This window comes from Vanessa cardui, chromosome 7 (assembly GCF_905220365.1).
Source record: "Vanessa cardui chromosome 7, ilVanCard2.1, whole genome shotgun sequence".
Classification (NCBI taxonomy): domain Eukaryota; kingdom Metazoa; phylum Arthropoda; class Insecta; order Lepidoptera; family Nymphalidae; genus Vanessa; species Vanessa cardui.
In genome coordinates this window covers 15,524,183-15,539,530 of record NC_061129.1, presented here as the reverse complement: position 1 = coordinate 15,539,530, position 15,348 = coordinate 15,524,183, and the positions used below count along the sequence as shown (strand labels likewise).

The 15,348-nt window shown below is 42.5% G+C and overlaps 1 protein-coding gene across 1 annotated transcript; it reads right to left on the bottom strand.

Moving 5' to 3' along the window:
• Positions 1–2,845: 2,845 nt before the first annotated feature.
• LOC124530882 lies at positions 2,846–12,938 on the bottom strand. Its single transcript, XM_047105237.1, has 10 exons — positions 12,500–12,938; positions 8,523–8,613; positions 8,319–8,371; positions 7,704–8,181; positions 6,974–7,607; positions 6,487–6,894; positions 5,712–5,987; positions 5,312–5,526; positions 3,757–4,971; positions 2,846–3,418 (listed from the first exon to the last, which is right to left on the bottom strand). Exons 2-10 carry the CDS (start codon positions 8,525–8,527, stop codon positions 3,142–3,144), a joined length of 3,561 nt encoding a protein of 1,186 aa, XP_046961193.1. The 5' UTR covers positions 8,528–8,613; positions 12,500–12,938; the 3' UTR covers positions 2,846–3,141.
• Positions 12,939–15,348: the final 2,410 nt, after the last annotated feature.

Here is a 15,348-nt window from a genome sequence, read left to right as displayed (position 1 = left end):
CGGCTGTATCCGTAGTAATCTATCTCTTCTTTACATATCATAAAGTCGTAACTGATTCAAATCTCTACATAGTAGGTATTTGACGAAACATAGCACTAGTAGGTATTTATTAAGGTAAAATAGATCACAAAAATATGTTCACTAGAATTTTTGTCTGTTGGTCTATTCATCTGTTCTTTTGATATTTTTTTTATTTATGTCTGTGTTTGTTGTGTGTGTACTTGTTTTCACTGATATAGTAGACTTGGTGTAACATATAGCGTTTTGAAGAAGGTAAAAATAAATATACTACGAATATAAATAGATACGGTGCAGAAGATTTTCTACTTATGGGGTATGAGCCTAAAATAATCTGGTTCCACCTTATTCCAAAAAACTTGAACTTGAAAAAGTGTATGATTTAATCCGCGAAGTCATTAGTTTTAAATATTACATTGGAAGTTTTGAATAGGTATTACAAAATTAAATTATAAATTGATAACGTCCCGTTGTTGGTGGTTTAATTTTCATCAAGCATTCATATAAGACATCTATCAAAAAAATCATAATCTTCAATGTCACGACACATTCAAATATACTTACATAGATATTATGTCAACCAACTAATAACCCTACTTTAGATGCTTAAAGTCACGCAAGCGAAGTCGCGGGCACCAGCTAGTATTAAATATATCGCAATATGTTTTGTATACGCGTTAAAAATTCATATTTTTAATAATGATTATGAAATTGTAGGCACATCATGTTTTTAGCAATTTAACTCCCTATGACGAGCAGTTGCGGTGTCGCGCGCTCTGCGTCGCGTCGCGTCGCGTCGCGTCGCGTCGTCCCGCGGACGGGACGCGCAGACTTTCGGACACGCGGCTCTTCTGACTTTTCATGCGCTTGATTGTGTTTACAAGCCGTGTCGCGCTCCGCGCTGCAGGAAAACGTGGTGAGGAAATATGACGCGTCGCTTTAAATTCAGTCACACGTGATATCCAAACTATTTATGTACGTATACAAATTTAAATATAAATTTTTGCCTCATATACACAACCAACAAAGGAAAAATATTGCACTAAGTTTTGTTTATTGTGATCCACGGAAATCAAGTGCTTAAAGCACTACACATATGCTGCGATGTATATATATATTCAGTATGCGTAATATGTAGTTGCTTGAAGTTTATAAACCGATCGCACCGTTAGGAAGCCGACAAGCACGAAGAAGGTATTAGATGTTATATCTCTTGTGCCTGTAATCACTGTCACATCTGTGCTACGAAGTATTACCGTTTGAATGAAGAAACGCGATAGGAACCCTACACATCCCAATATGAAACTGTTTTAGTAATTATTTAATTAAATATTTTCTTGTAAGATCGTAAAGGATCGTTTTTTTATCTGTTATACGATTCAGCACACCTCACCTCGATGTGCGGGCCGCCACTGCGCCTGCAGGTCGGAGCACGGGCTGGCGCTCAGTGCTGCGAGCGAGAACAGCACCGATAAAGACATAAAGCAACCTCTCGAGTGCCACATACTGCCGGTACTAATTAAATAATGTTGATTGGACGTTTGGGTAGGATAGCCAAACCGCGGACTTTCCAGGACCCCGGCCAGGTTATATCGAATATCGGCATATGAACTATTATATTGGCCATCATACTTTAGACATGATTCTGTAGATTTGTGGGTTCCCCACCACGACATGTGAGATGTTGGCACTCATGTTTGCTTCGTCAGGCGAGGCCTGTCCGTCGTGGAAGCGTGGTTCAATTACTATCATATCTATATTCAATACGATACCTCGAAACTGCATAAAAACTATTACAATTGTGCGCTCGAACCTTTTAGATAATTATCAAAAACTCATACATAATATCAATGCTAATACTTTAATATTGTATATGTGTTTAAGTGTTGGGTAGCTTTGTTAATAATGATTACACTACGTGTTACATTAACACACTCGTTACGCTCGTACTCGGCTGGGTTAGTTAGTCGAAAGAAATGCTAGAAAGCGTTTCGAATCGAGTAAAACGTAAGTAGTTCTTAAAAGAATAAAGCTAATTCAGTATAAGTCAGTCATTAACTTGCAACAAAATATTTTCTCTTCGGAACAATTAAACTCAGTAAGGAATGTTCGCGTCCGGTCGTCCTGGTCACCCTACCGCTGATAACTAAACCTTCCGTTATCTCTTCCTGTTTCGCTCTACGCTTTACCTTATTTTAATTTTCAATAATGATATTAGCGCGCCTGTCTCATATCACGCATTGCAATAACGCAGAGGAATTATTGAAAGACTTGTTTATTAGGTTTCTAATTATTGTCTGTGACACAGCGCGAAGTGATGTCGGTAAGACAATTAACTCAGTGCCGTTCTCGTTATTAAAACACTAAACCAAAATATACGTAAGTAACTTTGAATTTAAAAGTATTGTCACACGAACACCTTTTACAACTGGAGAGTCTTGTTTGTTTGCTAATCGCGAACCCAGTAATTTCTAGTGAAGTTTTACTTTTAGTTTATAGTTTAGCGACTCATCCTGACTTCGCACGGGTGCAATCCTGGTACTATATATATGTACTACAGAATGTATTTTGCACAAAGTTCACATTTTTTTTAAAGCACGTATTTGGATAATAGTATGTAGAAAATTAGTATGAATGCTAATTTTCTGGTTGAGTCCGAGTCCGTTTGATCAGTAGTGTTGCAAGTTTAATGAAGAAGTTCTAAATGAGCTCCTATTTAATAATAATTAACTCAACAAGGTAATTCGTTCAATAAAATTTGCAATATTTGCTGAAATGTCTTTCATTAGTTAGCTTCTCCAAGGGAAATTAAAATAATAATTCTTAGTAAATTGCATAATTTTATTTTATTGTAAAATAATTCCTTAACATATCATGACACCGTACGCCGCGCCGGTGCGGCCGGTAGTTCTGGGCGGTCAACGACCTTCACATTCACAATGGAAATATCGTTACCACGTCATTTCCACACGTATAAATAAATATTATATTCTATTAGAATGACAATAAATTATAATAACTTACATAGGACTATATCTATTACATACAATTGACTAGAAAATATCGGAATGATAAGATATTCGAGGTACGACGAGTCACTCAATCGTTCATGCGCGCGCAGTGTCACGTCAAGAAGCGGTCCGTCTCGCGCGGCACGTCCGCGCTCAGGTACGTGGTGTCGGTGGCCTGCGAGGCGGGCGCCGCCCACGACACCCAGCGGGCTTCGGCGCGCTCCCGCGGCACGCGCCACGGGGGCTCGCCGTCCAGCGACAGCGTGTCGAGCGGCACGTCCAGGCACGGCGCCAGCAGCCGCGGCGCGTCCGCCAGGAACGCTGCCACCTCGGACGCCGTCGGCCGCGCCTTGTAGTCGTGCTGCCAGCAGGACTTGATCAGACCCTCGCTGAAACGGATGCGGGGCAATATGTTATGTAACGTTCGCAAATGATCTATGGATACCTGAGAAGGATAGGAATTTCCTTGTCCAGAAGAGGAATTTTCTCGAGAACGGTCGAGCTGACTCGTGTACATTTATTGAAGTTTAGAGCACAAATTTTTCATATGTTTTATTCATTGCAAAGAATGAAATAATCTCAAACTACAAAATAACTTTACCGGAGTTAAGCCGAAATTTAATAGCAAATTTAATTTCTAATCAATCAATCAATTTTTATTTCTAGCTATGTAACTAAACATTATATGTATCGATTTCAAATACAGTACAATAAAAACAAAACTTACAGTTGGGGCTTCAGTCCGATCGGAAGTTCAAGCGTCTGGCCTCCTTTCACTCTCGTGAGCACCTCGCTGTTACTGAGGCCTTGGAAAGGTAAGGATCCGAACGTCACTATTTCGTACAGCAACACGCCGAAGGACCAAACGTCGGACGCGGGCGAGAACACCCCGAGTGCGAGACTCTCGGGAGCCATCCATCGCACTGGAAGCATCCCCTTCCGGCTAAAACGGTAGTAATCGTTCTCGAAGACTAGGCGAGTCATGCCGAAGTCAGCCAGCTTGACCACACGGCGCGCGCTGACGAGGCAGTTGCGCGCCGCCACGTCGCGGTGCACGTACCGCAGCTGCGCCAGGTAGGACAGCGCGCGCGCCACGTCCAGCGCCATGCCCGTCAGGCGCCGCGCCGACACCTGCTCCTCCGCGTCCTCGCCGGCCGCGCCCGCGCACGCGAGGTGTCGCCGCGCCAGCAGGTAGTTCTTGAGGTCCCCGTGCAGCATGTACTCCATGACGGTGCACACGGGCTCGGTCTTCGTAACCACGGCCAGGAGTCGGACCACATTCTTGTGATCGAAGCGTTTCATCGCCTCTGCCTCCGACAGAAAATCGAGTTTCTCCTCTGTACTTGCGCCCGCCTTCAGTGTTTTCACGGCGACAGCGGTCCACCCGCGATCTTCCGTCAATAGAGCGTAGCCACCGTAGACCGTTCCGAAGGCTCCCATGCCGAGTTTCCTATTGATGACAACGCGTTCTCGAGGTATCTCCCAGCGGTCGAGACCGATAGTCTTGGGCAGCATCGAGTGCAGTCCCAGTGCCTCCAGTCGGGAACGGTACTTGCGTTCGGCACGCCTCTTACAATAGAAAGCTATAGCGCTAATTGCTGCAACTGCTAACATTAATAACAATGATCCTAGAATCACGAAAGCTGTGCGACAATCGCAATGAAACAGGTTTGCTATCGGTTGTAATGCACATTGTTCCCCGCCATCGTCCGGTATACGGCCGTCTGCGGTCCGCCAGATCAGTAAGTCTTCGCGCATATCGAGCCGGTCGTGCTGCCAGCGCCCGACCTCGCGCCGGGCCCGGCCGTCCCACTGCAGCACCACGAGAGGCGCCGAGCGTGCGTATGCGGTACCGTTGTCGTCATCGTTACCGGCCGCCACCCAATTAAATTGTCCTGTTAGTCCTTTAAAATCAATTTTCGTTGCATTTGAAACCAAGGATCTACAAACAAAAAATAGAGATTTATAAGACCAGTAACTAAATGGCTTACAAAATATATAACATTATTAAACTAATATAAAACTATCACATGGGTATACATCATGCTCATATTATAAAGTTTCCGAGAATATATAACTGCCATGATGTTAAAAATTACTCAATTAATTAATTAGATAATTAGTAACTAAAATTAAAGATCAAATCGAACTGGTAAACATGTATGACTCGTGGAAGTCCTTCAGCTAAATCAGTTCAGCTAAATAGTTCTCGAAAACTAAGCGATTCGTGTCACGTTGCGGTGCACGAACCGCAGCTCACTCTACGTTGAAGAATATCTTACCTAACGAGTCCGAGATCATGAAGGTTATAGAGTGCTTTGGGGTGGTCGGTGAACAGGCGGCCGAGCACGTGAGCCCACAGGCGCAAGCTGTCGTATAGCAGCGCGGCGTCCGGGCCCACGCTTGCGCACGCGCCGCCCATGAAGCCACACTGCGTGCGCCACCTAGCGCGCCATGCGCCGGCGCCATCTTCGCCTTCGCTCATAGTGGTCTTGTTCTGTCGAATTCATTTAACATTTAAAAAAAAATATAAGTAATATTTTTTTACGGCGACCATTAGTACCTACCTTTGTGAATTAAATTTTTTTAGGCAATAAAACATAAATAGTTTCTTATTTTACATCACGGACAACAACGTTTACTATAAATATTCAGCAAATAATACTACTACTTTAAACTAACGTTTTCAGAATTGTCCAGCCATGGTAAAGCCCACTCGGGTACGACGCTGACGTGCCCGTCCAGCATCTCCCGAAGCTGCTCTGGCGAACAGCGGTCCGAGCGCCCAGACCGGGACAGCGCGTCGGGAGTGAGCGCGGCGGGCAGCAGCCACACGGCGCCCGCGCGCGGCGTGAGGCCGGCCGCGTGGCCCGCGCACAGCGCCGCGCGCGCCGCCCGCGCGTCCTCCACGCACAGGTATATCACTCGCCCGTTCACCTCCACCACGCGTTCCGCCCACTGCCAAAGGATACTTACGAGTTATAGGGTATGACAGGAAATACTAAAGAATATCTTCTCCGCTAACTAAAAACACTGCAGTTGTTTAGGCTGAAATTTCAATTAAGTTTTTTTAAATATGTATGAGCGCACCGAGTTACCCATTGTAACCCGATCTTCGAAATATTTGCCACTCGTTACACTATTTTTGGTTATCTAGGGAGCTAAGAAGTTCTGTCCTTTGGTAGAATATCAGCTGATATGATGGTACCCAACCAGAGGGGCTCGCATTGTCCCTATCACTAGAGATTTATGACATGCGGAGTACCTTCCTTCTTTAGCTCATTGTTAAAGAGACTCAATTAGTTGAAAATACGCTATTATTTGACCTCTGTGGAGGAACTGCAATAACCTAAGAATCCAGTTGATGGTGTTTTTTTCGTAAAAAAATGTAAGCACCATCTAATAACCTCAAATGTATACTTTAACAGTTACATGGGACAAGGGCGTCCATTAGTACCTTTGTGAATATTTCAGGGTCGTAGTCCGGTCGATCGTCCGGTAATTCGAGATGTGTCACGATGTCAGCCTGAAGGCGAGCGGCGGCTAGGGAGGCTCGAGTAGCGGGCTCGCTGAGGGCGGCCAAGCGACGCCATCGCAGTTTTGCAAATATTGAACCAAAAACGGACGCGTACATGCGTGCGTCTCCGGCAGCCAGCAATGCCAGCGAAGCAGTCGGGAGCGCTTGCGGTGTATACGCGATGGCAGGTAAGCGGAATTCGAGGCCTTGGCGCGCCACATCGGCGAACGCGGACCCGCATGCGGGGCCGGCCACGGCCGACAGCCCGTCGTACTCACCCGTAACGGGGGCGTCGTACAGATATTGAACGGCGCGAGTCGCATCACAGTGATCGTCGTAGGTTTCCGTCTGTTGAGAATGGAGCAACGGTTAGGGCCAAAGCGTCGAAACAGATACATTTACAAGTAGGTAATATTGGTTATTTTACCTTAAACCGAATTGATCCTGACCAGCTTTTTTCGAGATCGGCTTCCGCGAGAGCCGCGGCAGCTGCAAGTGACGACGCGTCGTAGGTTTCGCGATGCGTCGTGTTCGGTAAAAGTACAGCGACCCTTACTTCTCGGATGACATTTTTGGCAGGGTGGGTGACAAGGAATTGATTCGCTGCCCGTTTAGGGTCTGTATTGCGAGCCAGTTGAGTTAGTTCGTGCAACTCTCCTGTGTTTAACCGCAGCTGTAGAAGTGCCAGTAGCGCTGCACGGGACCGAGACAGGGCCCTGGCGTTCACCAGCTTCACGAGACGACGACTTTCGAAAGGACATTCGTCGGCGTCTGTGTACGCGTCACAAGGCGGAGGACCGAGCGACGACATGAGATTACGAGGGAATTCTCCGAGATCGATTCGTTCGGGATCCCAATCACAAATTAAAGCACGTGTTCCAAGAGCTCTCGTCGTGGCGGTCAAAGTGGCCGCCAGCGGGTGAACGCTCGCGTATAGATGGTAAAAGCGTATCACATCAAACAATAAGCGCGCTTCCCCCGCGTCTCTGCTCAACAGCGTCGCGCATTTGCTTTCATTGGGTACACACCACTCGGGAATTAAAACATCTTGGCGGCGATTTCTGAGAAATGTAAAAATAACATAACATTATACCTATACATTAAAGTACACCGGAGTAATACATATTTTAAAAGTTTTTAAACTTTATTTAACTAACATTGAATAAGTGTTGTTAGTCTTGAGAGTTTCGTTCTGAGCGGCTGCGAGGTCAGCAGGAGAAACGTAATAATTTTGCGCTAGGTCCGAATCGGAGAGATCGAGCAAGGAGCGCGCCGGTGGAGCCGCAATGCAAAGTCGACGCACTGGAGGCGCCACATCTCCCAACTCGTCGAGGCCGGCCTCGTGCAGCAACCACGCGGCGGGCGCGTTGGCCGCCGGGACGGTCAGGAAGGCGACGTGCAAGCTGCCTCGCGCTAACTCTGCGACCATAGCGTTGCGGCACGCGCGGATGTCGGCGGTGCCCGGAGACAGGCAGGCCGCCGGCGGCTGCACGGCCCGCGCTTTCTCACCCACCGCTCGCAACCTGAGGACGGCCAGCTCCGCTAGAGCGGGAGCGTCGATTGCACTCTCTCCGGGCACACTCGCTGTCACCGCCAAAACCAAGCCTTCATTTTTGTTTGTGTCGGCTTGTCCACCTAATGATATGACAAGAAATCAATTAGAGAAATATTTAAATATTAAGCGGCACTATTTTTATTGCCTCTTTTAAAAAAAATTTTGAACATTTACATTAATGTTACTTTAAAATTGAGTTCTAATGGAAATTACTCACCATTATGTGGATTTACTAGCAGAATTAACAGTAAATAAGCAGCGTGTCGGCTCCTATAACATAACAAGAAAATACAAATTCAGTTTCACAAAAGCGTCAAAAATCCCAAGAAAAGCGTTCATAATGCTAGTAAATATTTGTATTGGGTTTTTACGCGTAAAGTTATTTAGCAGACTTTAACATTAGATATCTCTGATGACAAACCTCATAATAATCAATATTCAAAGTGTGACGCGGACGCCGGCCGTCGCGCCGTCAGGTGACGCGCGCGCGCCGCTGGCGCTGCGACTGCGACCTGCTCAACATATAGCGACAGAGATAACATCACACAGTAATTAAGACGTGGATATGTAGTGAAGGGATTTCATTTGAGTTGCACTTTATACCTTAGCTTCGGTTATCGCTACCGGAAAAGTTTTAAATATAAATAATAATGTGAATGTAAACCAGTAAATACACAGCACCCTCAGATCTTCTTCTAAATCTTTTAATCGTTTAGAAGTAATATAAATAAATATGCGCAGTACCCTCTGAATTTATTATCACTGTAAGCGATCTATTACAGGAATTTTTTGTTCACATTGAAATATTAAGTGGCTGAAGTGAGTTTGTTGAATCGACGGTCTTCGTAGGTATTGACTCCGACTTGACTCCGAACTTCAGCGTTGCACTCATTTGTATTTTCTGGCAGGGAAATTATGTAGTGTTGTTTTTTATCCATAACATCATCACGCGTAAATTAAAAAAGTGTATTTAAGGCAGCTACACAATGTACTTATGATAGTACAGTATTAATGTGCAAGAATGCAGAAAAATATCCCAAAAAGCTGATGTATACTAATTTGTTTAGTTTTTAGATTAGGTATATTCGCATGGTATACGCATATATAATTAAATACGTAAAATATATTCAATTTACGATTTAACAGATTAAAAATATTATTAAGATGAAATTAGTCGATACGTTATTTTTGTAGAATATTTTTTAAATATTCTTTAGCGCGGAATGAGGCGAGCGCGCACCTGTGGCACTCTGCTCTGCCAATTCAGGGCGCAGGGGGTAAGGCTTCCGACGACATATTTATCGTTAACGCCCAATCGAACAAGGTCAACGACCTCTTAATATTATTGATCAGATATGTTTGTCTTACTAATCATAACTAAAATATCTACAGACAAAAGTCCGCGACGCCGCGTTGTAAGTTATTGCAACTACTATTATTTAAATAAATATTTCAATTTTAAATTAAATAAAAGTTACAAGAATCACCATCAAGGTAATACGGTTTATTTACATAGATGTTGTCACATAATTAATAGGTAAATAAAAACGTTATTCATCGTTAGCGATTGGAATTTGGAGCAGTAAGTAATTACATATTTAAATGTTTTTGCGATTCGAGAAAAAGCGTGGGTTCATGGGCGCCGGTAGAATTGTTTTCAAGACGAAATGCTTATTTATTGTACGTATTGGGACGATAAGACGTATCGGATCGCGGTGTCGCCACGAGTACTCTGCTCCAACGGGCCCCTTCTTAGCGCGAGGCGTGCACAATTCACCCAAGCTCCTCCACGATGTTTTAGTAGTATATTTACAAAATACGACATAAGTTCGGAAAGTCAGAGGGGCGGGGACTAGAACATTTGCGTTGCCAACAATGCGCACGCCGGACCGCCGGACTATCGCCGCTTCCTAATTATGTATATCATGCCTCATATTCATAATTTAAAATTAATTCGATCTTTCATCACGAATAAATCAAGAACAAGGTTTTGATCCAAAACCAAAACAAACGCGGGCGCATCTGCGGGTTCAGCTAGCTCTCTAGATGTGTAAGTTTTTATGAAAAGGGCGGACCGCTTGTTAATATTTATAATTTTGACCAATTCTTTCACTTGTAAGTACGGAGTTACGACTATTAAGTCGGCGGTAACGCCTACCGATCCAGATGAGTTAGTACAAAGCACTGCCGGTGTAAATTAAATTAGAATCGTTATTTTCGAAATAAAGTGTAATAAATATCAATGTCTCAGTTCCAAGCAATTTCTTTACGTAATTATATTTCCTATACTTATATGTGTACATACATTGAAGTGTAGGTTGAATGAGACAAATGTCCTAAACCGGCGGTTACTTGTTTGACCTTGGTTCATGTACATAAAATAATTGTTAGTAGACTATAAGAATTAATAACTAAATGCTTAGATATCTACAAATATGAGTTAAAACTAGTTACTGTATATATGTTGACTGCGTGGAATGGTGGCAAGAATGCTAGCAGCATTTCCCCCTTGAATCGCAATTCCGATCCTCTGTGCAAAAAAACGATCCAGCCCTCCTGTCACCAGTACAGACAATAAGGCGAGGTGTTATACTTTTGGTGGAACTTTTTGCACCATTCTCCAAGGGCCAAGTCTTTCGACTTATTAAGAAGTCTATTAAAAATTAAGGAACTTTAAATAAACTCTATAGTGACGTGTAGACGTCACACGGAAATTGACATAATATTGCGATAAAATTTAAATTGATTCAAATGATGAGCTCATGAGCATTTGTGTTCCTATATCTAATTATTGTCAAAAAGTTTTCTTCCCTCTGGATCGCTCGATCGACATTTCACAGCGGTGTTTCTCCTACTGTTTCTTCAATTGATTAAAATTACCTACTTATTAAATTATTTAGCCGGTTTGTAAAAAAGGAAGTTCAATTTGACATTTTGTTTGTGTACGTTTTCATCGATTGTGAGACGATTTTAAAATTTTCTATTTCATCGAAATACATTACCAAGTAGATTATCAGTTTCGAAAAACAGTTTAGATTGAGAAATAGTTTAAAAAATATATAATTTGTAGTGGATGTTGTTGCATATAATATAATTGTTATTTATAGATAATAGTATGTGTGATATATAATCGAGTTGTGTTTCCCGCAGTTGCGCGTTCGTTCAATTATTTTAATCTCAGTAGTTAGTGCAGCTCACACGAAACAAATGCCATTACACAGCTTTGTCACAGCGTTTGCTATTTGCGGTTAGGGAAGGGTAATATCGCGGATTTATTCAGTCTATAGCTCCTCTGCAGTCCCTCGGTAACGGATAGTTTTAACCAAACCAACTTATTAATGTCGCTGGTACTTCTGGAGAATAACTAATTCAAACAAAAAGCTTTATGGCACCATATGTACCTTTTTAGACTTTGACATAGACAGTATCATGAGTACGCGTAATAGCTGTGCCAAATTATAAAGAGCTATCAGTGAACGCTTATAGTATCTAAAACAAATGGTCATTAATAGTTAATAAATAATATGCAACATTGTGATCCACAATCTATAAATAAAATATAATATCAAAATCCGTTGGCATTCACTTTTGATGTTCCCGGTGAGGCGTCGCGGACAATCCCCGATCCATTGCGCGAACGATAGAGTAACGAGGAGAATCTCTGTGTTCGAAGAAATACTCAGATACTTCCGAAACGGTTACAACGTCGTGACACGAACCAACCGGCCTGCATTGGGTCGCAGTGAGGAGCGTTAAGTTCGAAGAGGATCTTGGTCACTCTGAGTCGATATTTAATTAAGTATACTATTCTTATTTTTACGTTGCGAAATGTAGGTCTGGACAGTGTTCATTCTCTCAATACAATGCATATGATACAAATTCAGCCGATGATATTTTTCTTCACGCTTGCACTAAAGATAATTAATTTTTTAAAAAATTTCAAAGGCCGGCAACGCACCTGCAAGCCCCCTGGTGTTGCAGATGTCCATGGGCGGTGGTAGTCACTTTCCATCAGGTGAGCCTCCTGCTCGTTTGCCACCTATTCCATAAAAAAAAAAAAAAAAAAAAAAAAAAAAAAAAAAATTAATCCATGTTCTCAAAGGCGTTTGTTTACAATACTCTCTGAGTAATGTACTAGCAGATACAACATTGCCAGTTGCTTTTGTATGTATGTTTGCTGATCTGTATGTTTATTTTGTTTGTCAAATTGTTGTACAAGGGGTTTTGTAAATACGACCGTTTGACTAATTAGTTGAACACGTCAAACTACAGGTCTGCAGCGGCCCAGTGCACTTGGTTCTGCATTTCCTTGTGTTCGTGATGTTGTGTTTAATCGTCTGATTGGCACCGCGCGATATATAAAACAATAATATTGTGCTTATAAATAACATTAGTTACCTAGAGAAATCAAAATTGTGAAAAATCAAATCATCCGTCGCCTTGCTCATCACTTGGCACATATGTAGGCACAGGAAGAGTTACAGCGAGTCATGGAACACTTGTAATATCACAAAGCACTCAATAATTGAATTCAGACTGATCGCGAGAGCAGTCGGCGCCCATGCACGGGTTCTGGCTCAGTGTGAGCCGGCGCCTCCTTCGCGTAAAGTTTAGTGCGATCACTGCCCACCTCCGGGAGACTTGAACTTGAACTGATTATTTGTGCGGCGTGACAAGTTCGCGCGCGACGCAGGCCGATAGCCGCGAGTCAGTGGGACAGTAGCGACTTAGCGAGTCCGCGAGTCGAACGAGCGCGGCACTGATCTCTGCCGCTGCGACAGTGTGGCACTGGCATCACGCACGGGAGAGCGTCGCGAGCGCTGCGTGTGCGACCTCGCCCTCCGCACCGCGCTCGCCCCCGCCCCCGGCACTCTACTACAAAAACAACATCATTAACAACGCACTACTAGCTACTAGATCTGATTAATTATAATTGTAGCGGATTCTACCACAAATTGTCGAATGCCCAGCCGAGAGCTACGTTGGAGCGAGCTACGTCCATAAAAATAACAACGAACTGAATTGCTTTCCGATAATAATTATCAGGTCAGAACGCATCATTGCCGTACCCACGCGTTACTCTCTCGTATTGGTCGTTCACATGTAATAGAGTGTTTGTTTAAAACAATGCCAGATTTGGTCATGTAATTCTATTTTTGCATAAATTAAATCATTTAAATATATAAAATAACTAAATGCACGCTAATATAGGCCACCTGGTGGTAAATGGTCACCATGGCCCATAGACATTGGCGCTATATTTCCTTATATTACAAATACCTGAGGCCAGATGGCATATTCCTTGTTCACATGACACTAGCTCAACAACACCAAGAATTGCTTTCTCGGTGGTACAATATTTGACGAGTAGGTGGTAAAGCCCTACCACCAAAGCGATCATTCGCTCGGTCACGATAGTCTGTTGGAAACTTGCATTAATAGATGTTTCTGTTAAATTTAAAAGTGTTGTAGTAATTTAGTAAAAATATTATATTTCACTCGTGATAGTATCTACAAACATATTCTCAGGCCAATGTTATGGTATGTGCCGTCAACGAATCAAGCACCCTTTGCATAGGAAACTCGTTTCGCTTATAATTAATTAGTTACAAGTGACGTCGATACGGCGGCCGGCGGAGGGCCAAAACAACTTTTATGTAAAATTAAAGATAATGAACAGTCATGCTTCCTGTAGAAGTGCTCATGTCGCTTTAATGTTTTCATTGAATTAATTAATTTTTAAACTACTTATTTTAATGAGGAACAGATTTGGGGAAAAACTACCTTGCTTACGCGTTTACGCATATTATAAACTGTTCTATAAAAAATAATTAATTAACACGCGAACCAGACTAACTATAATATAAATTTACATGTCTATGAGTTCTTAGTTCCACGGTATAGTCGATTTTGATTATTCCTTTAGCCCTGCCTTTAGCCCATGCCTGGTTCATAAGTCTGTAGTCGTGGGTTCAAGGTTTGTGGTTCGAAGTTCTTTTATTCTTTTTCCGAGTGAACCGCCGCGGCAGACCTTTCCCTCTCTTTCTCCTATTCTTGGTACCCTTTTTTATGCAACATTTTTGTTTTAATTAATAACTTTCTTTCCACTGTCACTACGTTATTTTTAAACGTTGTTAATTTATTTCGTGTGTGTGTTCGTGATCGTGTTTTTTATTTAATACATACTGCACCGATAAAGAAAATATATTCTTTCCGACCGGGTACGGTGTAAAGAAGTGGACAACGTGTACACGTGACCAAAATACACGTACACCCCGCTGATAGATTAATGGAATTGCGCACTCTTGTGAATTAGCTGCACTCAGCTAGTTTGCGAGATTGACCGGAATCGTTCGGTGATTATTTTTAGATGTCGACTCATTAAGAGGTCTCAGTTATCATATTAATTATTCCGATTGCTCTTTGAAGATCTTAGGAGGCCGTGAGACTCATAGCACTGTAAATTGATTTCAGATATAGAATTTAATAACAGAGATAAACGTGGGAGGTTAATTCATTCAAGTCCTAAGTCCATCCTTTATTATAAACCTCAAGCTTGGAATACGTCGCCATGACATATTACTTAAGCATATTCAACGAATGGCAACGTGCTAGGTATAGGCCACCTAACATTAGCTCCACGCTCAGCGGAGGGAAAACTAGAAACATTATTATATGAGAACTAGCCGAGTCAAACCTTAGGCTACAATATATTATCGTAAGATATGGAAATTAACGATGTTTTATGTAGTTATTAATACATTCAGGACTGGCCATTGTACTTGGCACACATTTAGATCTCACTTCTTTTGTCGTTGGAGTCAACAACCGAGGCTTATATCTTAATTTTGTACTTGGCTTGCATTTTACATTTATGTTTTTGATGGGATAAACAATTCTAACGGAACAAACATTCCTTGTATTCTCTAAAACAATTTGTCGCTTGTATTTTCTACTTACCCAAACCTGCTTGCTTGGGAGCGATGTCGTGATTATTTATGTTTGTTTACTTAGAAAATTCCTTTGACTCAAGTTCATCATCCTCATCCTCCTGCCCTTTTCCCAATTTTATTTGGGGTCGGCGCAGCATGTCTTCTCCTTCCATACTTCTCTGTCAGACGTCATCTCACAAGTAACATTCTTTCTAACCATATCGTCTTTCACACAGTCCATCCATCGTATTTTTTCCTTTGACTCAAGTTATTGAGTAATTAAGTTCGAAGAGCGACAACACAATGACACCTGAT